Here is a 27,397-nt window from a genome sequence, read left to right as displayed (position 1 = left end):
GTTCAAAACACGCAAGCCTATATATACATTCAACTTTAAATTTCACGATTGAAGTACACAAACATTGCAGCTTTTCGTCAGAAAATGATGTATTTTAGTCTGCCACCAATCAAAACCATTCTGCTAACTGAATATGCAGAAAAACAATGAAAATAAAAATCTAGTCTTGAGTATAACTCGACTGGGATTCGAACCAGGGGCCTTTACGACGTGTATGCCCTATCATTTTGGCTATCAAATGGGCTAAGTGACCATAACGCCATTCCTCTGGCAGTTATAAATGAAAACACAAGCAATAATCGAATTAAAACAGCAACTATTTATTCCGTAAAGAATAATCTAAAAATATAACGTGTCTTTTGACTAAATATTGTATATTCATATATAACTTTGGTCAATGGCACAATTAAACGAGACAATAATAAAAACAGAATATGAGCGATAAACTGATCTGCACACAGATTAAAAATGAAATGAAGGTTTCCCCAGTTTGAGCATAGTAACAGATGCCCAATTTTGAGCAAAACGGCTAAAATGTACTAATATCATGAATGGGGTAAACATTTCCTCAAATTTGAGCGTACTGTTACGTGTGAAGTGAACAAGAGTTTGTACTGGAGTAAATGTTTCCACAAATTTAAGCGCAGAGAACAGCTGTACATACAATTTGTAAATTTCTTTGGTCACGTGATATGATGGCTGGAATAATACCTCGGGCTGCTTCATATATGGAGATATTCTTCCGCAAATGACGCCATTTGAATTTTCACACAGAACCACAGCACGGACAGCGTGTATTGCAAGAAATATCTCCGCAAGTTTTACGCTCCATGAAATTTGCCCCTCTACCCTATTTCACAAGGAATTCGCATGTTCGCATTGCTGTATATGTTGACTTATTCCAACAAATATTTACTGTGAAATCAGATGCATGCGAGGCATATAAATATTGCTGAAGATTGGGAATTCAGAAGTCGTGTTTTCTTGTCAATAAACGCCCATAAGTGCCCACATTTCTAGGAAAATGGCGAGAGACTAGAACACAGATTAATTGTTGAAAGGGCGAGAGACTAGAGCACCTGTGTATATCTACAGTAACATTCTTCAATAAAATTTAAGCATTTCCGCGTTCAATCTGTTATAGCACTAAAGTGATTAGTTATGTTGTTGTTGTTGTTTCTTTGGCGATCGTATTTTCACCCAGCAACGATAAAACTCACTTGCACAGTGGACAATGGGATCAGGTACAAATTGTGGATGAAGAAAAACGGCACACCCCAGGGGAGACAACCCGGCTGTAACAAATCGTCGAACGAAATGTCAATGGCTAAAAAGTGAGTACCTGGGTATCACCTGCACACTCGCACATTACAGATGTAGAATTTATTTATTCCATTGTGTTACGTCGAACTCAGGAGTATTTCACTTCTGTGACACCCGCCAAGTTTACATTTGAAAGAAACAGATTTGCATCCAAAGCTGATCCAGCAAAGTTTGGACTGGAAGCTACGACCTCACCAAGTGGACTCACGGCAAGTGGACACGAGGCAGAGCCCATTACGTCGCTCAGCCATCAAGGACCATTACGATGTAGGCCTGCATAGTTTTGGATTTAATGGCCATGCGCTTTATCCTTTCATCTGTTCGATAAATAATACATGAATTGTGCAATAAATACCGATAACGTTAAATATTATTGGAACCTTTACACACGTGATCCATAATACTAATCTGCATAGAATATGAATATGTATTGATTACTGCTGCATTTTCCTCACAGGTGGTTGTTTTCTCTAAGAAACCATGTGAGAGGAGATTCGGAGTGTATACAGTGGGAGGATATACAGTGTATACGTATTTGGGCACTTGATCAAGTCTTATCTATATAGACGTTCTGCATCTAGGTTTAGTCAGTCCTTAATGCGCTTGTGCCACAGTGAGTATTGACTCCAAGTATATGATGATAGAATGACAGAATAAATAATGCCCACGCGCAATGACGTCATCACGACTCCGCCAAAAATGTGATGTCAGCACTTCCGAGCCTCCGTTTGAAGCTGTGACGTAGAAGGGGTCCAAACTGGAACAACAAAGGGACATAACAACTTTTACAGTATTGCTATGGTAGAAATAATAATAAAAGTGATATTTAATAAACCCAAGGCGAAAAATAAATAATAATGCATGTACGAATGCCTACAAATTAGCTCTTGACAAGAGGCCGGATTTCACTGCCTGTGTATGACCATTTGCCAACTATTACACTGTCATCCCCGCTCTAGTTTTACTCTGCATTCTACTGGTGTTCGTATGAAGCGCGCGAAATGAATCAGTTACCTTTCCAATCCGTAACCCTGACAACCACGTGAGAAAGGACTCCTCGTCTTTAGCACAGATACAGCCCACTTCTTTGATACCCTCTCCCAATGGGATCCTCTTATTCTAAAAAAAAAAAAAAAGAAGAACACAAATCAGAAATTTGTATAATTATCCGTACATAGTCTGCATCCTGTAAAATAGGCGCCTATCCCAGTACACATTGTACTGTATTTTCACCTGAAGTTCGGTATTTTTAAGTGACACATTTTCCTTGATTCCGATTCATCAATCCACCTTATCCACCCATCCATCCACCTTATCCACCCATCCATCCACCTTATCCACCCATCCATCCACCTTATCCACCCATCCATCCACCTTATCCACCCATCCATCCACCTTATCCACCCAATTACGAGCTTTTTTGTGAAGTCTGATGAACTTGTTCCGAGGAAAACCCAAAGCGTTGACATCAGAATTATCATGTCAAAGCCCTCACTCTGATATGACATTTATGCAGGACCGATGTTAGGTGAAATAGATTAATATGTAATTCAAAGAAGGTCCTCGCTGGCTTGGTGTATAAATAAAATTTTCAAGAGCTACTAGTATATGTGCTAAAATGTGTTTCAGAGCCTATTTCGGTTACTGTTAACCTGATATCCATAACTTATATTCACTAGTCAGTGATGACACAGGTTAGAATCTCTCGCTATAATTCGGTTGCAGCTGTATGTCATCAGATTTGTATGGTACGTGGAGAAGGGCAATGGATTAACGTGAACACCGATTTCAACAATATACAAACCTGACTGTAAAAGTCGTATAGGTGAAAATTCTGGAGTATACTGTCAAAGATATAACCTGGCTAATGATAACCTAAATGATGACGAACCTTGAGCATAAGACAGTGTCTCGTCGGGAGTTTGTCCTTCTTCTCAGAACGCCTCACCAGGAAAATGTCCACGTCTTCAAGCCGACAGAAACAACGCAAGTGTTTAGGATCCTACAATGGAAACATTTGAATAAGACTGTGACTACCATACCCGTGTGGGTGTGCCTGTCTCAGTAATTTGATTGATTGACTGACTGATTGAATTATTGATCGAATGATTGGTTGGTGTTTAATGCCGTGATTAAGAATTTGACGACGGTCATGTTGGAGGAAACCGGAGTGAACCATCGACCTTCGTCTGGTTCCAGGCAAGTCTCTTTACCTGAAGCCGCAGCCGGATAACCAGAGTTTGATTCGAACACGTGACTTCTATGGTCAAGGGCCTGATAGATGCAATGAGTCAACAATTTAACCATGTGCGAGAGGGAAGTCGAGAGTTCTTGATTGATTGCGGTTTCCCAATGTACCCAGATTTTGGGGGGGGGGTGCTAAGCTTTGCTCAAATTTTTCCCTTTTATATCTTATCCATGAAAGGTGATGGGCACAAATTTGGAGATGAGAGCCATATCAACCCTTACTTTAAGTCTCCCTAAACTATTATCCTGGCCGCCGTCAGGCAACCGATAAATTCTTCAGTACGGTGTTAAACCACAATGAAATAAATTAAAACATAAATACCTGAGTTTTGCCCTTAGTTGAGTAGTGCAGTCCCGAACCCCTCAAGTAACAGTAGGCCTTCCTCCATTTGCTCTCCCCGGCTAACTTCAGGTGCAGCTTTCCCTGGAGGTCAGGTGTGCGGTCTGACTCCGCTACTAAGTCCTGTGGACATAGAGAACACGAATAAGTTGATAAGCATGATGTACATGTCAAAATGGACAGTGTAGTGTTAAGAACTGGACAAATTCTTGTGACAGTTTCACATCCGACCACCAAAACAGTCATGGTTATACAACGCGCAGTGAATGATGTCAGGTTAAGAAACGCTGTGTTAAAATACAGTCAATGACTACCTGTCAAAAATATAAATATTTTCGCGTCAGATATAAGTTACTTTTAATCACATTAAACGCAGTTATAAGTCAATGGAGATAAATTTTTGGCGGTAAAATGGACTGAAATTGTGACCAACCATCATAAGGATTTCCCGTGCTCTCTCCGCGTCTGCTGTCAACCGCTTCCGGTCGGACTTCTGGTCCTTCATGTGCTCGGAGAAAAGACGCTGGAAAAACCGAGATTAGCTGTATAAGTATTTACTACAAATCTTAATAGTGTGTCAGTAATGTTTAGTCTTTGGGACAGTGCGAGTTTATGACAAGAATATTTCCCTTCAACCAAATAATTTTTTGTCATTTTGTATAGCCTATATCGCCCTTATCCATACGTTAACTGATACTCGATTTTTATTTCACAATATAGGAAGTTCCCAGATGAAAAAAAGCAGTCTCGTATTTTAGCTAGGGTCTACATGATATTATAGTATTCTCATTTGGTGAGTCTCTAATTAAATGCAAGAAACAATACCACATAGAAGGCTGCTACTTGTTAAAAAAATAAATCTTTAGTTTTTAGAGTTGAAATGTACCACTAAAATTAGTTTTGACCTTCAAGATTCCAGCTCCGGATTATAAGTGTTTTATAATGTGTCTACTTTTTATAAACATTGCTTATTTTTGGAAACACGTCATAAATCATAGAGCTTAAAGCGTGTGTCTCTATGAAGAGATTTCGTCCGGAAGTGTATGTACACATGCAGTCAGTTTGTAGAGGCCAGACGCGTGTCTGTCTCCACACAACTCACCTCTGGATGCATGAATGGGTCGTTTTTCCTGGGTTCATTTTTGAATACGATTTTGTTCATCCGGGCCGATGTCCAGTTTGTTCGGATGGACAAAATCTGCTCATGGTCTTCAACTAGTCTTTCTGAAAATTCGAATATGGATCGCTTGATTGGTTAACTGAAGGACAGAACACCTCTCGAAATCACCTCTTCTAACAGTGGCTTAATTCTGGTGTACAAAAAAATTGAATAAAATTATAATTGTATAACTGATGTTCGACAGAAGGATATGTGAGCGCTATTGGCAGATTCGCAATTTCAGCCAAACAATTATCATGTATCCAGTCATGTTTTTTTCTTCTTCATTTTTTATTTCAATAAAATAACTAAAATCTGGGGATAGAAAATAAAAGCTTCATTTTGGGCTAATCGATTTACTGGGAGACCTTACATACAATATGGCGGTTTACTGCTTTTGTTTATCTTTTTAAATAAATATTTGTTTTAAAGTGGAGACAACCCTAACCTGCTCTTCCAAGATCCAGGTCTTCGATTATTGACCAATGAATGCTGTCCTTGCTCTGTGTTCGGGCCACCATCGACTTGACCAAGTCTCCAGCTGTCGTCTTCTCGTCCACCAAAACCGCGTGACTTCCTCCGCCTTCGTCAAACACCGTCAACTTCGTCTGAGGGAACAAAAAAGTCCAACATGTAACCCTGTTCACATCTTGGCCTCCTAATCGTATAGTTTTCAGTAGTTTCCCTTAGTTATAGGTTTTTCCATTTTTTTTCTGTCTGTAATCTCGAATATTTGGCCTCACCGCTTACCTTATTGCGCGTGCTGTTGTCTCTTAGCGACAGCCTGCTCTGACCACGTAACCATGTCCGCCAGCCAGTTTCTTTCTGAGAATAAAATTTGTAACTAATTTTTGAATGACATCCTAACGACAACTGAATTAAACATACCGTGGACTATAAGTAGTCTCGCTGCTATTAAATTTATTATTTCAAGGCTGTACCTAATTAAAACAAACGAGCATATGCGCACACACGTGTCAAACAGCCGAAAAATGTAATAAAAATGATGTTAAGTCAAAATACCTTGCTTGGGTCTTTCAACTGCGCTGAAACGATCACGCTGTAGTTTGAAGATTGTGACGTCACTGATTCACGCAACGACCGTCTGACATCACGGCGAGGTGGTACAGATGGAAAGCTGTTGGGAGTGGAGAAACTTCTTTGCAAGAAATCGGGGCGGCCTGAAGTCAGAGATGATGAGATTAGGCATAAAAACACAACATAATTTGCAATTATTAAAGTTACCACTGTTTTTGCTATAATAAACATGCTCGTAAGAATTTTCACCTTTAAATATACTTTCCTATATTTTGTTTTATTTGATCTTGTATCAGGAAATGATTCAATCTAGCGGGTATATTCCATACTACAGAACCTATCCTCAGACAGAAATACAATATTGTGTAAAGAGAGAAAATTGCGTGACATTGCCACGACCTTCACGGCTGTACTCTACCTGAGAAGTCTGGCAGTTGTGCCTGTCCTTGGGTGGGGGTCTTCTCGTCCCGTGGGTTGGGGATGACCGTGTAGTCCAGGCTGTCCTCACTACTGAAGCAGGAGTCCACACTGCTGCCACTTTGTAAACTCATCTCATCATATCCACTGGAGTATTCTGTAACACGAATAATAAACTCAAGGTCATACTCAAGGTCATTAAGGTTGTTGTCTACTTTGGAATAAAAGTCGCTCTCATGACGATGTCTTCGTGTCATAGGATGGTTTCACATTGCCAGAATACATGGCGCTGCCGCAGTGAATCATCCCGACGCAGACACTGTGAGCGACACCAGCTATTGAGACCTCTATGTGGAGCCTATAATTTGCCAGTACAAACCGTATAATGTTCGTCCAAATCGATGTTGTAATTCAGTATCCAGTCAGACGAACATTTCAGCAAAAGATTGCTTAGGCATTTCTGACATGTATGCGGTTGCTATATATCCATGAAGGTTTTGTGCAATGTCGAAAACAGCTAGAGTTGACGGATGACTACACGAATATTTGTAGCCCACATACACAAAGGTCAGTATTATTCTATAGTTGTAGCAAAGACCCGCCTTAAATTAGCCAATATATCCTTTCGCGACACAGTTTTGTGACATTTATAATCGTCAAGCACACTTAAAAGACCTTACCTGTTGTTATTCTTACAGCGGTTTATGGCCACGTGGCTTACTTAGAATATATAAATAGGTATGTAGAACTGTGTCACTGCACGATCAAGACAAACGATTAGACTACTTTCTGTGCCCATTAGTTTTATTGGAGAAAATTTTGATGGTCTAAACTCAAGGTAGGGTCAGCATCACATATATAGATAAATGACTAAGCCGGCAAGCAGGTTGTTCAAGCTATCAACAATGAGATCACGGGTTCCAATCCAACTCACGCGGATAAGACTGTTGCTTTGATGTCTGATAAATGTTAATGTAGATGTTTTTTGTGAGTATCGTAGTGCTGATTCTTATGTAGATGTGTGGGTAATTATGATATAATATCAGCACAGAGAATAAAACCAGAGCAGTAACTACAGTCTGACAATTGTCAAATGGACGCACGTAGCCATTGGGACCTTTGTATCTGCACTGTACTGAGCGGATTCAGAACTGTGCTGTTAATACCTATACCCATCCACAACTGTGCTAATAATACCTGGAACCATCCACAACTGTGCTGGTAACACATGCACCCATCCACAACTGTGCTAATAATACCTGGAACCATCCACAACTGTGCTGGTAACACATGCACCCATCCACAACTGTGCTGGTAACACATGCACCCATCCACAACTGTGCTGATAATACCTAGACCCATCCACAACTGTGCTAATAATACCTGGAACCATCCACAACTGTGCTGGTAATACCTGGAACCATCCACAACTGTGTTGATAATACCTGGACCCATCCACAACTGTGCTGATAATACCTGGACCCATCCACAACTGTGCTGGTAACACATGCACCCATCCACAACTGTGCTAATAATACCTAGACCCATCCACAACTGTGCTGATAATACCTAGACCCATCCACAACTGTGCTAATAATACCTGGAACCATCCACAACTGTGCTGGTAATACCTGGAACCATCCACAACTGTGCTGATAATACCTGGACCCATCCACAACTGTGCTGGTGACACATGCACCCATCCACAGCTGTGCTGATAATACCTAGACTCATCCACAACTGTGCTAATAATACCTAGACCCATCCACAACTGTGCTGGTAATACCTGGAACTATCCACAACTGTGCTGGTAATACCTGGAACCATCCACAACTGTGCTGATAATACCTAGACCCATCCACAACTGTGCTGGTAACACATGCACCCATCCACAACTGTGCTGATAATACCTGGACCCATCCACAACTGCGCTGATAATACCTGGACCCTTCCACAACGGTGCTGGTAATACATGCACCCATCCACAACTGTGCTAATAATACCTGGACCCATCCACAACGGTGCTGGTAATACATGGACCCATCCACAACTGTGCTGGTAATGGAGCTGTGTCAATAATGTTTGATGCTCATGTAGAACTGTGCTCCTATGCTAAGGCCGACGACTGTTTGTTGTGTTTGATGCTGATGAAGAACTATGCTGGCAGTGCTAAGATCCATTCGGGGCTTAAACTCACCCAGAACTGTACTGGAAATGCTTAGACCCATCCAGAACTGTACTGGAAATGCTTAGGCCCATCCAGAACTGTGCTGGTAATGCTTAGGCCCATCCAGAACTGTACTGGAAATGCTTAGGCCCATCCAGAACTGTACTGGAAATGCTTAGACCCATCCAGAACTGTGCTGGTAATGCTTAGGCCCATCCAGAACTGTACTGGAAATGCTTAGACCCATCCAGAACTGTGCTGGTAATGCTTAGGCCCATCCAGAACTGTACTGGAAATGCTTAGGCCCATCCAGAACTGTACTGGAAATGCTTAGACCCATCCAGAACTGTGCTGGTAATGCTTAGGCCCATCCAGAACTGTGCTGGTAATGCTTAGGCCCATCCAGAACTGTACTGGAAATGCTTAGACCCATCCAGAACTGTGCTGGTAATGCTTAGGCCCATCCAGAACTGTGCTGGTAATGCTTAGGCCCATCCAGAACTGTACTGGAAATGCTTAGACCCATCCAGAACTGTGCTGGTAATGCTAGTGCAGATGTGTCTTTGTTGGCAATGCTAATGTAGAACCTACTGTGGCAGTCCCATTTTAATATCGACATACTTATAGTGTCGCCTCGCTGATATGCGACATGCACATAGTGCTGTCACGTTTGTTGATGGTGATGGCTTACTTACCGGACTCCCAGCTGTCCAGTGCGGGTCGTGACGACAAACTCATCACACTGATCCTCTGGTTCAGACTGGCAAGGGTATCCTCCAGAGCCTCCATATTGGACAATTTCCGGCAGCCTGAGTACGGCGTATGAGGTCCAGGTAGCCGGTCCGAGTCCGAAAAGTGCCGATGTTTACCGATCAAACTTGGAAAACGGTCCATAATCCTGAAACAGTCAAACAGTAGGAGGTTGAATAGAGTCACTTGACGAACCATGTAAATGATCAATTAATACGGTTGTGATTGAAAAGCTGTGGCCTTTTCGCGAAGTACCGGTAGATAATGGAGAGTTTTCGCCATTGGAACTATAAAAAAACTGTATCGACCTAAATAATAAGTCCGAAATGTTTTAGTACCCTATATGACTCTTCCAAATTTTTGGGCGATGCCACTATTTCGCATAACACTGCAGCAAAACGAACGACAAATTCTGACTGACTAATATTGCTGCATAATCAATCTATATCAGACGAGAAGGTGGCTATCGCCCTCATGGAACAATCACGTGGTCGAATAGCGCCAACCGTATGGAACATTTTACTACTTCCTTCCACATAATACTATTTTCACCGTATAAATATTGAGCTTGTATACTATTTTCACCATATAAATATTGAGCTTGTTGGACTGACCTTGTTGGAGTGCCTAACCATGCTTAAATCAGCAACCAGAAATTAAAGTTTGTAGCTACACGTAGGTCACAAGTTCGCGTATTGCGATATCGAACAGATATGTGCTTAAAGTACAGATAGCAGATGAACTAGCCGTTAGCGTTGATCAGAAATTATATTTGAATAGAAACAACGGGAAATCTTAATACATGTATTAGTATAGAATTGTATTCCAGTCGCATCATACTGAAGCTCGTGCTGGCTTCCTCTTCGGCCGTACGAGGGAACGTCTAGCAGCAACCTGTGGATGGTCGTGGGTTTCCCCGGGCTCTGACCGGTTTCCGCCTAACATAATGCTGGCCGCCGTCGTGTAAGTAAAATATTCTTGAATACGGCGTAAAACACCAATTATATAAATAAATAAATAAATAAATAAAATACTGAAGACTTTGTGAGGCGATAAAATATGCAGGATGTTGAAATCTTACAACGGAATTCCTCAGAAATATTTCTAATGCAAGTTTAATTTTTTTTTAAATCACCTTTTTTCACGCCTTATTTATCTGAGGAAACGTAACAACTGTGAGTTTACCTTGAAAATGTTCCAGTATATATACTTTATGTACTGGCATAGCTTCTGTATCGACCGCGTCAAAACTTGATTATGTAGACCTAATTTCGACGTCCCTCGCTTTGATCTATAAAGGCCCGCGATGATTGTCTGCAGGTAGTATTCCGGTGGGTACGTCCCCCAAAATCTTAATTATTATTTTCTGTACCGGGTATCGACAAAAATGAACGAGAAGCGGGGGGAGGGGAGGCACCTGGAGCTCTGCATGGCACGGGAACTTGAACATACGTGTTGCACGTGGGGGACAGCGGTCTTTGGATGGCTTGAAGATTCAATGGGAAGGGTGGGGAAAGGTTGGGGGGTAAGTGAAAATTTACAATAACCTACACCTAAGTGAGGAACTGCATGAATTGGTGCGTGGGAAATTCGATTATTACCTCAGCATGGCGTCTCTGTATTCCACTAAAGATTTCATATTTGGTAAGCTTTGAGGTGGAGGCTAACGTTTACTGTCTGCACCACTTCAACGCAGCTCTCTCCCGGGAAAACAGGCCTATATCAGAACGTTGTTCACTGTGAGTTTTAATGTCTTGGCTCTTTTGATCGAGGCATTGCACAAAGCGATTTTTGACAAGTCACTACTTGGGAGTTCAGTATAACGCTAGGTGACAGCTCGGTATGCAAAACAGACTTCATATTTGGACCAATGAAAACAAGCTTTGTGAAATTGGAACAATGAAACTGTTGCGTTTGTGTTCGAGAAACGTTAGAATGACAAAGGCGTAAATTCCGTGTGGTCGATTAAAATGACCTTCACCTGGGGATCTTCATTCCCGTTCCCTCTGCACGAGATATAGATTATTGATGATAGGTTCCATTCTTATTGTTATTGTAACCCTTGGGGTTATTCCCCAGTCCATTCGGTGCAGCCGTAGGACGAATGAATGAGGTCGTTTAGCTACCCAGTGTTCTCACGGGGTTATTGAGGTGTGGGCGGAGACAAGAATCATGCATTTAGTGATCACGTGTTTGGCAGAACTCCTGACCACCTATCAGACTGCCAGGGGTAAAACCACCGAATTTTGCCAAGATACAAACAAGGTATAACACCATGCAGTTTTTACTCACTAGCCTTCTCACAAACAATAATTATTACCCTCCGTTCATATCAAAGTCTCACACCTAGCAGGGTGAGCCAACAACCTGCGGACGGTCGTGGGTTTTCCCCGGTCTCTGCCAGGTTTCCACCCACCATAATGCTGGCTGTTGTCGTATAAATGAAAATATTCTTCAGTATGGCGTAAAACAGCAATCAAATAAATAAATAAATTGTGATGTCACACCTACTTTCATCTATCATCATGAAAGTAAAACTATTATGGGCACGTAATGATATCTAAATCAGGTTTGTAATACACAATTGAAACACAGCGCATATGTTCGAGCAAAGCTTTCATCTCCAACTATGGGTAGTGAGTTCGGATACAGCTTGCGTCGCTATACACGTGCAATCCGCCTTCATGCTGGGCATTTCAATTCTTCCGTGCTGGTTAATTTCTCCTCTGTGTAAGTGAAATGAATTATCCCGAGTATGTTCTTTTTTTTTTTAAATCCAGACAACATCATGTCTTTATCAGATAAATTATCCGATTCAAGGCTTGGAATCTCAGCTTATATCAAATTCTGACAGCACACATATACAAGCCGTTTTGTGCAAACTTGATCTCCATCCTACGTAAACCCATCCACCCCATCTGTGTAGCCCACTGCTTATAACGGCCAATACGCACGCACTCTAGTAGCAGCCAAACACACCCTGTTCGTGTCATCCATGCATGCAAGCACCGTGGAGGTCACAAGAAAAGTCAAACTGTATCGTCTCAAGCTTAAAGTGCCCGCGCTGATCATGTAATTTGTAAGCGATCTATTTAAATAAACTTCAATCCTGTAAGCTGTGAATCCCGAACAACTCTGAGAATCTTTTCACCTTCCATTACCTTTGCTGACGCAATTTAATACAACGCACCTGAGGAAGGGTTGCTTTGCTGTGGTGTTTAGTGTTTTTCAGTTGTCCTGTATTACAAGCTATTTTAGCACATAGCACTATGCACAAAAGCCACACTGCTGTGGACAGCCAGCAGTTCCGACACCTGATAGTCGGGTTATGACTCATATAATTACACTTATCAAAACAATCATTTTCGGTCATGAAACTCATCGAAATCACAAAACCTGCACTTTCTAACAACAGCATAGGTCCTGTAAATAAGTGTATTACTATTATCATAGACTTTTTCTCGCAAAAACAGTTTCATTTTTTGTTACTAAAACCTAAATCAGGTAAAACATAGTCGCGTTAGAACTGATTACCATATTCAGCATCAAATCAACGCCAGTGACATTACAGGTTTCTCTACATATTCAGGGTATCAAAATTTCCAGCTCACTTACCTGTTAATATTATGCGTTAGGATTGCTGTTTAAAGTCAACAGGTGAGAAGTTTGTCAAGTCAGAATATCCCAGGTGTTTGACCACTAGCAGATGTAAGTACATGTATAGCGCGGACCTCTGTGAGAACATGTGAGCACTTCAGTCGTTTTCGATAAGTATTCCCTCCCACCGGATAATTATTACGTTATATAGGCCGATGCTCACCAGAGGCTCTCGATGGGGGAGGTACCTTCCTGAATGCTGGTGTTTGTATAGACAATGAATAATACTGTAACATACTAACACTGGAATTAGCCCCACTCATAAGGAACCCCATGCTGGTAGACCAAAGTTTGTGTCAGGTGACACAAAACTTGAAAGCGACACAAACTTATCCCGAGACAACCATGATCGAGCATGATTTCAGTTCGGTAGACTCGCTATGTAAACTGTCAATAATGAAGTGAAGTTCAATTGTAAAATGACGATAAATTGGTCTTTCAACAATCGGTCTTTCCAAAAGTGGTAAAAAGACTACGTGGTTATACGTAATCTAGGATAAGCTGCAGTCCGTATCAATATAAAATAGGTTAAAACCAGGGCAGCCACAGGCTGTGTGATACTCGGTAAATGGTCACATGTAGAGGGTCAAATACGACCTCTTGTCAATTGGGGTTTTATTCATACTGTTCATGTCCTAGCGCCATGTCTTAAGCAGAGGTGGGTAAACAAAACTGGGGTGATGTACGTTGCAATCTGTTGCCACTGGTCTAGTGAATACAGAGTATTTAATTTATTTATATATTTTTTTGATAGGTGTTTTACGCCGCACTCAAGAATATTTCACTTATACGACGGCGGCCAGCATTATGGTGGGAAGAAACCAGGCAGAGTCCGGGGGAAACCCACCAACATCCGCTGGTTGCTGGGAGACCTTTCCATGTACGGCCGGAGAGGAAGCCAGCATGAGCTGGACTTGAACTCATAGCGACCGCATTGGTGAGGGGTTCTGGGCCATTACGCTGCGCTAGCGCGCTAACCAACTACAAGCCACGGAGGTCCCAAAGAGTAATTAAGCCGCTGTCCTTATTTCCATGCGTTCAGATGTACACAGCTATAATTTCCCAATGCGCTGACAACAACATATTGTAGAAGACAACCTCAAACAACATCGTTCAATACACTTTTGCAGTTGTTTTTTTAATGTTGTTGCTGTTGTTATTTTTTTAATTTGAGTTAATCTTTGTAACAACAATCTGACAGGCAGACAGACAGGCACACAGATCGGATCAGACGAGACTGGATACACGTGTGTTTACACGCATCTCTAAATATCCAGTACTGAAACTGTGGAACATACATCTATGGCAGATTGGAAAGATGGTGATTGAGGGCAGGATATAAGACATCGCATGCGGTGTATGCATCGTGTCGCATGTGTGTACAGTAGTATAGCTGAACCGGAAAAAAACTTCAAATAATAGCTGCAGTGATGTATACTGTTACATAAATATGTTTCCGCCTTGTGTAAATACAGACTAGCTATTCATGTCAGTGCTTCGGTGGTTCTCAGAAATTACTCAACGTAATGCAATACTTTGAATCATATAGGTCTATAACCAATCTTAATTCCTTCATTTAAGTTGGGTAGCATGTGTTACATGTAGTCTGTTTTGAGGGTTTTTGGGGGGGGGGGGGTTCTTCAGCGAAATCAATGGTCAGTCTGTACCGTGTCTGAGAACACTTTCTTTTCTATAGCACACTTTCTTTTTCTACTTAAGGATACGATCTTACTAAAGGACACAATCTTCTCTTCAACAAACTTTCTCTTCGTTAAATACTTTTGCTTCGTTAAACACTTTCGCTTAGTAGTACATTTTTCTTGTTTCAAAGAACAATTTTTCATTTCTACAAAACACTCTCTTTTCCTTTCACAGCACACTAATTCTTCGTGGCATAGTTTATTTTTCTATAAAGACTATAATACCAAAATTCAAGAAATTCAAAATAATAAACCACAACATCGGTAAAACTGAGCAGAGTCTACAGTTGTTTTAGATTAAAACGGACAATTATACTCTTTAAAACAAAGTAGACGTTCTCAGCCGAGAAAACAGCACGAGATTAAAGTAAGGTATTGGCACGAATCCATCTTCTTAATGAATCCCCTGCTGTACACCATAAGGGAGGCAAACAACATTGCGACAGGAAGATCAAACACAAATACTTGAGAAACTTGACGGTTAACACTTTCTAAAGAAATATATTTGAAAAGCCGTACACAAGAGGAAGCAGCCGTAAAAATGACGTTAAGGATATAAACTGCATGGTGGCCTATTTATTGGAGTCTGCTTTGGGATCTTCATTTGCCATTTTCGTGCGTTGAATATATAAAAAGAATGCTATACTTGATATTCATCTTAGTTTATTAGCAATTCATATAAAGATTAATTATAGGTGCTTATTGAGAAAAAAAAAGAAGAATACCTGTTCTTTCAACAAAAGATAACAATTTGCGAATGATTGTATAGGTTCTTCCAGCGTCTTATGGAGCCATAATGAATCAGCAGTTACACTATATATAACAACATACATATCAGATTTGAGAAAATCCGGCTTGCTGAACGTCATCCCTTGACAGTGCGAATACGACAACCAGTTCAGAAACGTTCGATGAAGTTGGACCAATGAAAATGCGTCTTCGCATGCACATGGAAAGTATGGAACATGTATTCATACGTGACCAAGATTGTAGCTTTAACCCAGGAAATCCTATCTCAACTGTCAGCCAGTCATCATGGATTCTGTATCCCTGTAATTGTGGGAGATGTCAATATCTGCGAAATTAATCAAATTTAGACCTACGGAGGGTTTTGAATATGATATGATCTAAAATCTATGATGGACAGGCTATTTACCGGAAATATACGGGTAAGTTGAAAACTAAGATATTGTTACAGCTGGAATCGAGAGCAGTAAGATGTGTTTTGTTCGCCTGACGTTTTCATTAGTTTAGTTTTGTTGACCTCACGCGTTGACCTCTACATTAGGTACAGTGTGATTGGACAAGATGTTCATGATTATTCATGAGCGTCTGAAGAAGAAATATACTTACTGTATTTCACATAAAGTTTAGCATTCTTTACAATGGGCAAATTTTACTTGATTCTGATCGATTTAACCATATTGTGAGGCCACTTGAAATTTTTTTGTGAAGTTTGAGTAATTTCTTACCACAAAAAATTGAATATTGGCATCAAAACAATCATTTTATGTCCTTTATATGCTTGAGAAAGTGTATTTTACATACCAAACTTTAAGCGAAATACGGTATATGCAGTGCATACATGTAGTATTGGGATTGTGAAAATCATTAAGTCAATTAGTAATTAGAGCAATTAAAAGATTAGTACAAAGCCGGTTAATCTATTCATGTGTATAGATGGGATTATGTGGTCTTAATTACAGGTAGTTGTCGCGTGACAGGTGTTAAAAAAACTGCTAGAATCTAATATAATCGCCTGTCCTCACGTGACACTATGATGACAATCTTTGACGTTTCGCTGTGACTTTCTTTCACTGCGATCACACGTGGAGTTGACACCTGAGTAAAAACTTCCCAAAAACTTCGTGCAAAACCTTTTTTTAATTGTCGCGACAACTTTGGGGTACCTTTTCACAATGACAAATATACGCCAAGGGCCCAAACAGGACTGACTATTGTGTCCTTAAGATGCATGAGTAAACAATTACCAGTTTGCTGAACAAAGGACAACGCGGCTTTGTACAGAATTACTTTCTTGGAGGTAAAAAGTAGAGAGAAGTTTGACTTGCAATTCCTCTGGAAAGTGTGACCAGAACTACGTTTTCCAGTGGAGTGATGTTGTCTACTATTAAATGTAGTAATACAAGCACTTAAAGTCTCCTGAGACTTTTCATTATATCGTTATATCAGCCCATCCCCTCATAAAAGATCTACTAACACAGACATTCTAGGCTCCAACAGAAGAGAACTCGAAAAATTCCTGACATCCTTTATTATTGTCTGTATCAAGCTGTTGTGAAAAAGATAATTTTTTGAAACAGTTTAACTGACCACAAAATCCCGATTCGAATTTTAATTCTTTTTAAATTGCTTTATGAGGACAATTATATTAACATATGTAACATATTACAAAGTGAAAAACTTTTGTTCACAGTTTTTGTCATGGGCAGACCTATCTCCCCAACTTGTTATAGAGGGCGCTGCCAAGTTCTGTGATCAAGATTTGTTTCTCTTTGCCGTGGCAGACGGCTAACACATTAGCATCCACCTTAAATTCCATTTTTCCGTCTTTGATTTGGTTATCTAAGAATGGATCAAGTATTTCTATATTAGCTTTCATCTTTCATTTCCATTTTATAGTGATTTGTAGAACCAATTCGTTCCGCAAGTTGATATTGCTTGTTAAGACCACTAATAATCCTCTCTTTCTTTTGCAGCCATCTTGAGCACAGGTTATAAAGACGGCGTCTGTTTGATGCGTGATTATCACGTCACGTGACCAACATGATCTGTGTAAAACCACCTGGTCATTTGTTAAAAAAATGATTAGTGATTATCAGATGTAGATCAGTGATCGATACATTTTTACTCAAATGGTCTTCACGTGATATACGCGGTCACTTCAAAAACAAATGCCCACCTTGGACATAGATCAATTTCCGTGTTCATCTTAATTCCTTTTTATTATGGAGCCAAAATGATGTAATCTCGGGAAAGTGAATGTAACCAGAAGTCCGAGGAGTAATTAAACGCCAACAGCGAACATCTTCAACACGTGCTTGTATTTATTTATTTATTTGATTGGTGTTTTACGCTGTACGGCGGCCAGCATTATGGTGGGAGGAAACCGGACAGAGCCCGAGGGAAACTCACGACCATTCGCAGGTTGCTGACCGACCTTCCCACGTACCATGTGCTTGTATATGGGTCTAATAAAAATATTAGACCCATCAGCTTTCAGAATCCTTGCTAGGCGAAGATGAAGGTTAGGAACCGGTACTGTACATTTATTCAAGCACGACCAAGGCTGGGAACTTTAACCCCATAAATCCTATCTCCATTGTCAGTCAGTCAGCATATATTGGGCATCCCTTCGTGTTACAGGCAACTCAATTTGGAAGCAAGACTCAGCGGTTTTATTTCACCATTAAATGAGTATTTAATCCGTGTTACTTATGAAAAAGTACTTGCCACACGAAAATGATTCAAAAGCAGTTCATCTGCATATAGCAGAATTTTATCCATGACGCGATCTCAATATATTTACAAAGACCACTACTGAGAATATATAACTAGTTGCAGCAGGTAATCTATCAATTTATCAACAAAATCAGTCCATATATTCAGATAGTTAAGTTTTATGTCACTATGAAATTTAGTCTATCCGTAAAATCCCGACTACCCTCACTTCAAAAGCATACCTTAAAACAGGAAAACGGTAACCGTGATACTAAGCTTATTGGAAGTCGGCATGCACGGGATCAAATCCAGATTGGGTCATACCAAACACTTTAAAAATGGTACTTGTTGTTGCATCGCTTAGAGCTCAGCAGTCAGAGGTTAGAGCAGGGAAACAGGACTGGTTGGCCCGGTGTTGGTATAATGTGACTAGGTAAGGTGTCATGTCAGGTGTCTTTGGCATGACAAAAAGCTGACAAATGGTCATGCGTAACCGGTGAAATACGGTCTCTTGTCAATTTACCTCAGTCAGGGTTTCATTCTAACTGTTCATGTTAATGCAAAAATAGTAGCAATTTGCATGCTCCTAGCACCATGGCTTAAGCAGTATCAGGTTTCAAAATGCTGTATTGTCATCACATTTAACATACGGCCACATTAAAGGCACCCTCCCTCGGGAGTGCTTAGTCCACCAGCAGAATCCTGATTCATGCAGGAATACAATGTAATTGAGGGCATACAGCACAGATTAACGCCAGAGCAGCGACGACAGTGTGATAGCTGGCAAATGGTCACGCGTAACTGGTTAAATATGGCCTGTTGTCGTGTTACCCCAGTTAGGATATTAAGCCTGTAGAGCTAGACAAGCCTTACCTCTGCGTGTAATCATCATTGCTCCTACACTTGTACACTTCTGTCCCCAATCGTCAATAGACAAGAATCTTAAGACGTCAAGTAATAAAGAAAAAATTTATCCTTAAAAGCATTAAAAACAGATGTAAAGCTATAGGTTATAACCATATGTATATATAAATAGTTTCAGATAGTGCCCATGTAGACCAACGTTAATAAAGTCTCTCCTCTGCACATATTATGATATTTACACTCAATAGTATTTATTTATTTATTTGATTGGTATTTTACGCTGTACTCAACAATATTTCACTTATACAACGGCGGTTAGCATTATATTGGGAGGAAACCGGACAGAGCACACAGGTTACAGACAGACATTCCCACTTACGGCCGGAGAGGAAGCCAGCATGAGCTGGACTTGAACTCACAGCGACCGCACTGGTAAGAAACTCTGGGTCAATACGCTGCGCTAGCCAGTCAATAGTAATTCTTCACTGGTAATGATGCTAGTGTTTTTGGTACAGAAGATAAGTTTTCCTTTGGTAAAAGGGATAATTACTGATTGGTAAAGATGGCAACTGCATGTTCCTTCGAAAATTGGGGAATTATTTATTGCAAAAGAAGAAAATTGCGCCTTCGTAAAAGAGATATTTATTCACTGGTATATCTGTCACAGAGAACAAATGTCAGAACCAATGACGTCAATGTTAATGAATAGCCAGCTCCTCATTTTTTATCTTAATTATTTATAGTTTCTTTCCATTCACATGTATTTGTTCACATGATCTTTCTATGCCCCCTGTTGGCGCATGAAGCCCGGCTATGCCTGTTTACTACGCTATTTTTACTCTAACCACACCCTCTCGCTGACATTCATATTTCAGGTCACACAAGCTTTATTGCGGAACAGTGGTTTCCGAATCAGCTCGTGTCGTGAAGTGCCTGTCCTGCCACACAGATGGAAAGCGTCCGATAAACCACAAACGACACTCCGGAACACTCCGTCGTGTGTTGGGCGATTGCGGCCACGTTCGGGCATTCCCGGACAGAGTAGTGTCTTTCTGTAAATTCCTCCTATGAAAATCCCACCGTATCCAAGAAACTCATTCGGCTAAAGAGTTTGCTTCTCCATTACAACGATCGGCCCTTGGCCAGTGAGGTCGTAGGCTATAGAATCTGGGCATTCCGATTTAATCCACCCCATAAAGCTGACCCCCGTCATATTGGAAAATGTGCACAGCGTTTAACACCAATGAAACAAGTGGCAAAAAGAAATCCCTAATGCCCAGTTTGAGTCATTCTTCAATTAAATCGCTATAAAAATTATTTTTGGGAAATTTTGCATGTTCGTATATAGCGCCATACATTAAATAAGGGTTAGATCTTTCCAGTATTATGAACACTTTTAGCTGGTTATTGTATCACTAACATGAACACAGCCTTCTAGCTTTACATAGCCTATTTATTTATTTACTCATTCATTTATATATTTATCCAGGAGCCCATCACCAATGCGATACCTGTGAGTTCAAGTAACCTGGAGATGGTTGTGAGTTCCCCGGGGCTCTATCCGGTTTCCCTCGACCACAATGCTGGCGGCCATTGTATAAGTGAAATGTATTCTTGAGTACGACGTAAAACACCAATAAAATACTACTTTTGTTGTTCGTTCAGTTGTTGATTTTCACTCTTGACTCCACAGCACTTCACTGGGAAATATTCCAGAATATGGTGTAAGGTCACAGTAAATTAATTAAACAATTTGCCAATTTCTCTATGTATTACTGACAATAATTTGTCACAATATTTCTTACAAGTCAGGATTCATTTAGCTGATGGAAGCAGAAATCTCATAGAGATGAATTACACTATATCCTCGGCAGTGACTTCCGGTAGAGCGGGCATTTGTATGCCAGTTCTTAAGTAAACCACCACTTCATCTCAAGTATCTCAACCGACGAAGAAAATTTAAATTTAAGTCCAATGACGTCGTTCACTCTCAGTATAATAGAAGGGCGGTAACTGGCAGTGTCCGCTACTCGAGCGATCCCGGAACATTCACCGGAAATGGTCGACAGTTTCCGAAGTGATAAATACGCCTAAAGGAGAATACATGGAAGTATTCTTAACTGAGATAATTAACTTAAACATTTATGGGTTTCAGCTAAATTGAATCAAAGGACTTATATATCTAATGAAGTTTATAAGCAAACAATAGTTTCTTTTTTTCTTTCTTAATACATAACTTTGTACAGGAAAGTCAAAATGCACAATGTAAGCTACGTCAAATTAAGTGACTTTTGCTTAAAAAAATAGTTACAGAACTTCTTGAAATTATCAACATCATGAAATTCGTCTACAAAATACATATACATGTGAGTCAGTGTTATACAGGAGGAGGAAATTGGGGTGTCAGGCATAAACCACTCACCTTTGGCAACTTACATACGAGCATTTTAACACGTAACATGCAGATATAAACATTATACGGGTGGAAATTAAGCGATGTTCAACGAATATTACAAGCTGTGCAAACGATTTCTTGAGGGCCGCCAACAGTTTATTGTCACCAATCTCCCACAAGCAACAGTGGACGGGAAATCTACCAATTCGTTGTCCTAGGACGTGTTTAAACCCACATCTCTTGTGTTCTAACAACTGAAAGGCACACGTGCCATGAAATAATGGAAGCGAGTACCATTCAGCCAATGAGAATTGCGGAAAATTTTTTGTGCAGTTAACTGACAATTATTGATGTAAACAATATTTTTAGGGCGCATGGACAAAAATTAAGCTTTGGTGAACAGGCGTGCGATTTCTTATATTAATACCGATCCGTATAATCATTTTAAAAAATCATGAAAATTTACCACGCTGTTGTGAATTAAACATGAAAATTTGAATACACTGTCCGACATTTTAAATATTGCTGTTGCATTTATTTGTGTTTGTATAATACATTTATTTGTGTACAGGACCAAGTTTTTCTCATCGCTAAATAACAGTAGTGTTACTAAGTAAAAGCGAACTGATATATCTAATGGAAATTAGAGACAAAATATTCCATTCCTTACAGTTCAGGATAAATAGGCAACTCAGGATTCTACAAACGAGTATATAGACACAGTTACAAAGAGTGACGTCAATTATTTGGCTTTCGAAAACGACGCAATTATGTGGGACATTTCTATAACGGGTTCTCAAGAGATGCACGATTGAAGATAAAACAATCTCGAAGTATCGGTGTATCGATAATTACGTACTCTCTTCTTCCACCCATATTTCCGCAATAACGCGTGGCTACTTCCAGTTAAGCGCCAATACTGTCTTACTTTATCGTCAAATACACACACACACATGCGCGCATACACCCCGTGGCCTCTCTGACTCAAGTCAAAGAAAATTGAAAAGTTATATGACGTCAATAAAGTGGAACAATGGACGATGTCCTGTTGTTGGGTCTGCTCCGGACATTCACCGGAAAAGCACGACATTTTACAAAATCACAAAAATTTGCAGAAATTGTATCGGTATGGTTTTGATTAATATATATGGACATGCGTAAACATTTCTAGACTTTGACCTGTACACGAGTTAAAATATATTCTCTTTTATGTGTGCAAGTAATGTTAGATACATTTGAACTATTCCTTCCAGAATTACCAAACATCCGCATTCGCACAAACTAGCCTATATACACTGGATTACCAAATATCCACATTCGCACAATCTAGCCTATATACACTGGATTACCAAACATCCATATTCGCACAATCTAGCCTATATACACTGGATTACCAAACATCCATATTCGCACAATCTAGCCTATATACACTGGATTACCAAACATTCATATTCACACAATCTAGCCTATATACACTGGATTACCAAACATCCATATTCGCACAAACTAGCCTATATACACTGGATTACCAGACATCCGTATTCACACAATCTAGCCTATATACACTGGATTACCAAACATCCACATTCGCACAATCTAGCCTATATACACTGGATTACCAAACATCCATATTCGCACAATCTAGCCTATATACACTGGATTACCAAACATCCATATTCGCACAATCTAGCCTATATACACTGGATTACCAAACATCCATATTCGCACAATCTAGCCTATATACACTGGATTACCAGACATCCGTATTCACACAAACTAGCCTATATACACTGGATTACCAAACATCCATATTCGCACAATCTAGCCTATATACACTGGATTACCAAACATCCATATTCACACAATCTAGCCTATATACACTGGATTACCAAACATCCATATTCGCACAATCTAGCCTATATACACTGGATTACCAAACATCCATATTCGCACAATCTAGCCTATATACACTGGATTACCAAATATCCACATTCGCACAAACTAGCCTATATACACTGGATTACCAGACATCCGTATTCACACAATGTAGCCTATAAACACTGGATTACCAAACATCCACATTCGCACAATCTAGCCTATATACACTGGATTACCAAACATCCATATTCGCACAATCTAGCCTATATACACTGGATTACCAAACATCCATATTCGCACAAACTAGCCTATATACACTGGATTACCAAACATCCATATTCGCACAATCTAGCCTATATACACTGGATTACCAAACATCCATATTCGCACAATCTAGCCTATATACACTGGATTACCAAACATCCATATTCGCACAAACTAGCCTATATACACTGGATTACCAAACGTCCATATTTGCACAATCTAGCCTATATAAATTATATTACCAAATATCCATATTCGCACAATCTAGACTATGAAAACTGGGTTAATCTATATTCGCACAAATGACATAACTATACTGCACGGATGATTGGGGGTTTTTTTAACGTCGTACTTAACAATTTTTCAGTCGTGTGACGACAAGGAGTCATTAGGTGTGTGTACATATACTGTGTCTTCTTGTGGCAGCGCGAGTGCGTGCCACTAAAGTGCTACCGCCACTGAAGTATCATGACGAAGACACCATGACACCCCACCCAGTCACAGTACATGACATCGGGCCAACCAGTCCCGTTTCCTTGCATGCCTGTATAGCCTTTTAGTGCTGAGCGCCACGCGAGGCAGCAATAAATACTATATTTGTAGTCTTTGGTATGTCCCGACCCGGCTATGATACGAAGTCTCCGGACTTCGAATCGGGAAAAAACAGTTTTATTTCGGTTTCTAAAATGATATTCCCATGCAAAGTTCAGTTATTTTAAGCAAAGTATAGGTATACAGACCTGCGGCGCATAACCTTAAATCATCATCTATACAGGTATAGAAAAGGTAACGCAGACTACTCACCATTCCTTGATGTTATATAATTATCAGTTATTCTCAAATAATTTATTACGTGATCAAACAGAAAGTGTGCCGTCTGATTGATGGTATATAATATGTATTATGTTACAGCGGTAGATTTATTCTGCTAAATACATGCAGCGCCTGCACGTGTTCTAATAATTCTACACCAAGACTGTATTAGGCTAAAAATATAAATTTGTTGCTAAATTTTAAAACAAAAGAAAGAAATATATGTTTGTAAAGTTTTCTTTCTTAACTGGTGGTCATTATTGCATGTGTTAATTAACACTGTTCACATTTCCTATTTAGGCGCGTGTTTATAACCACTCTGTACATTTTCAACACCGTGCATTTCTTTTTTAATTTATTTTATAATAAACACACAACACTTTTATCCATCAAATGGTCCGCCACGTCACCTGAACATCACTGTATATACTTTAATATAATACAAGGCTTGTAGTGTACTGCCTATGAAATTATAGTATTTCCAATATTTCCTCTCCATGTTTTACGTACTGAATGTGTTGCAATTATTCAACATAGAATAAATGAAATATTGACTCTTAACGCCATATCGACAATACTCCAGGCATATCGTGGCTGTATTCGACATATACCTGTATACTACCGGAGAAACACCACGATTCAGGCATATCGTGGCTGTATTCGACATATACCTGTATACTACCGGAGAAACACCACGATTCAGGCATATCGTGGCTGTATTCGACATATACCTGTATACTACCGGAGAAACACCACGATTCAGGCATATCGTGGCTGTATTCGACATATACCTGTATACTACCGGAGAAACACCACGATTCAGGAAGTGAAGATTTCCCCACCTCAACTATTACGCCATTTCAGAAATATTATGTACATAACGTGTTCACTGTTTTACGTTTTCAAAAAAAACCCCAAAAAACCCCAAAACAGTAGGTCTATGACGCCTTAGTTTTCTTCGATCATGGATCAGATCACTATATACATGTATAACTATCCGCCCATGTTATATGCGATAAAGAACGCTAACCCGTGTAAAATGTCTTAATGTAGTAAACTGTTTATCATATGACTCAATTCATGACGTATGTTCTAACGCGCTTTTCAATTTCAGAACGCCTGTTAATATTTAAAACTTGAGCCGTTGAACTCACGCCCGTTTAGTTAAGACCATTACAGGGTCGGAGCGAACTAGAATTTGAGACGCTCGCCGGCTTCTCAGCTGGGCGTACTTCCTGTAGACGAACGAAATGCCCAACGATAGTAGGACACAGCACATGGTTTAACCAAACTGCACACAGCGATAAATCTTTTCGATACAGTACCAACGTGCACACTACTACACTCGCTTACGGCTTGTCAGAGCTACTGTATCCATGGAAAGCCGACTGAATGTTTTCCCCTATTTTGAATTTGTGTATCTTGTAAACCTTAGACAGCATAAATATGATTTCTACGAGAGAGCGCAAAACATGGATTTGTACTTAAAAAACCAAACTGATAATGCTCAGCTGGTGGTTGCTAGTAGCTTCACGTTATAGTTTGAACACAGTCATGCAGGGCTAGCTTTCAGAAAACAGCTTTCAACTTAAGTCAAAAGGATGACATTAAACACAATTAGAAACTCGAACTCGAAAACCTTCTCACTCGTCCTACTTTTTCCTATATATAGGCCCCACGAAAAGGTACCAATTTAAAATTTAAAAAAGCAGGTTGGGCCTACTCGTTTGATTAATCAGTTAAATTTTTAGTAAAATTTATCCTAATTTTCGACAGCATACAACAAGTATACCCTACCTCAGTTCAACAGCCACCACCCGTTAAGATCTCCAGCTCACCTAGCGCCTTTCACTGATGAATTCACGTCTCTTTACTTGATCGAAGACCTCTAAACTAACGACACCAATTAAACGTCACTTCAAATCGGACTGGGTGCCGAGAGTCGTTATATATAGGATGTGAAACTCGACGCCACAGTTGGATTTCAATTTGCACTTCGTCCGCCTTAGCTTTAACCGTCGCTGATGGAGTCATCGCGTTCCACCCATGCGTGTAACCTGTGGGCACGCAGACACTCAGGCAGGCACGGAAAGTCGCGTCAGTTGTAATTCGATATCAGCATCAAGAAGTGATGCCAGCCACTAAAACAGTATGTGTGGACGCCGTCAGGGGCCAGACTATGTTATGTACGACGAAATTAAACGGCAGTTCAGTGGCACCTTCAAGAGTCACGCAATTGCCATGGACTGCTGTCTCCGAAACAGTCTAGTCAAACGTTTCCATATTTTCGATCAGGATTGATTTCCGGTGATTTTGCAATGCCATGACTCTTAAATAGACATACCTACAGAAACTCGCTTAATTCTCCAGGCAGAGAGAGTGGGAAATATGTCTTTTGACAGTCACGGTAGCTGCTAAGTCCATTAAGTATTCTGCTGTCAAAATAATGTGTCATTCGGCACGAATTCCTACAGGCCAGTCTATAATATGTCTAAGACTTCGCCGGACATCACTGACGTGGAGTACTGGTGCTGACTTTGAAACAGTATGGGTACGCTATTATGGTTCTTGTCTGTGATAGTATACTGACACGATATGGATTAATTAATAACACTTACGGCGTAAAACACCAATCAAATAAATAATAAATTAATAATTATTTATTCCCATACAGGCTTCATACATATATAAACACACATACTACAGTTTTCTCTCTATATATCAATATATTTGGTTCGCCTGTATACTTTTATAGCAAACAACGTTCTGCTCGTATATTCATAGGTTCGATTCTGAACAGATGTCTTCCTGAAATGTTGATAAACATATAGACGTTCCGCAGTTGAAACTGTCCTGATATATCATTAACCGGCCGACATATTCTGCAAGACGGCCTGAGTACGGTATCATTTTACCCACGAAT

At 40.0% G+C, this 27,397-nt stretch overlaps 1 protein-coding gene across 1 annotated transcript; it reads right to left on the bottom strand.

The window, feature by feature from the left end:
• Nucleotides 1–299: 299 nt before the first annotated feature.
• Nucleotides 300–26,400, bottom strand: LOC135478301 (amyloid beta A4 precursor protein-binding family B member 1-interacting protein-like). Its single transcript, XM_064758575.1, has 12 exons — nucleotides 26,272–26,400; nucleotides 9,387–9,589; nucleotides 6,526–6,681; nucleotides 6,093–6,250; nucleotides 5,820–5,894; nucleotides 5,518–5,677; nucleotides 5,013–5,134; nucleotides 4,344–4,433; nucleotides 3,893–4,033; nucleotides 3,215–3,325; nucleotides 2,338–2,442; nucleotides 300–2,080 (listed from the first exon to the last, which is right to left on the bottom strand). Exons 2-12 carry the CDS (start codon nucleotides 9,583–9,585, stop codon nucleotides 2,006–2,008), a joined length of 1,392 nt encoding a protein of 463 aa, XP_064614645.1. The 5' UTR covers nucleotides 9,586–9,589; nucleotides 26,272–26,400; the 3' UTR covers nucleotides 300–2,005.
• Between the last annotated feature and the right edge of the window lie 997 nt (nucleotides 26,401–27,397).

This window comes from Liolophura sinensis, chromosome 11 (assembly GCF_032854445.1).
Source record: "Liolophura sinensis isolate JHLJ2023 chromosome 11, CUHK_Ljap_v2, whole genome shotgun sequence".
Taxonomy (NCBI): Eukaryota; Metazoa; Mollusca; class Polyplacophora; order Chitonida; family Chitonidae; genus Liolophura; species Liolophura sinensis.
The sequence above is the reverse complement of the archived record's forward strand: the minus strand, read 5'-3'. Positions and strand labels throughout refer to the sequence as shown.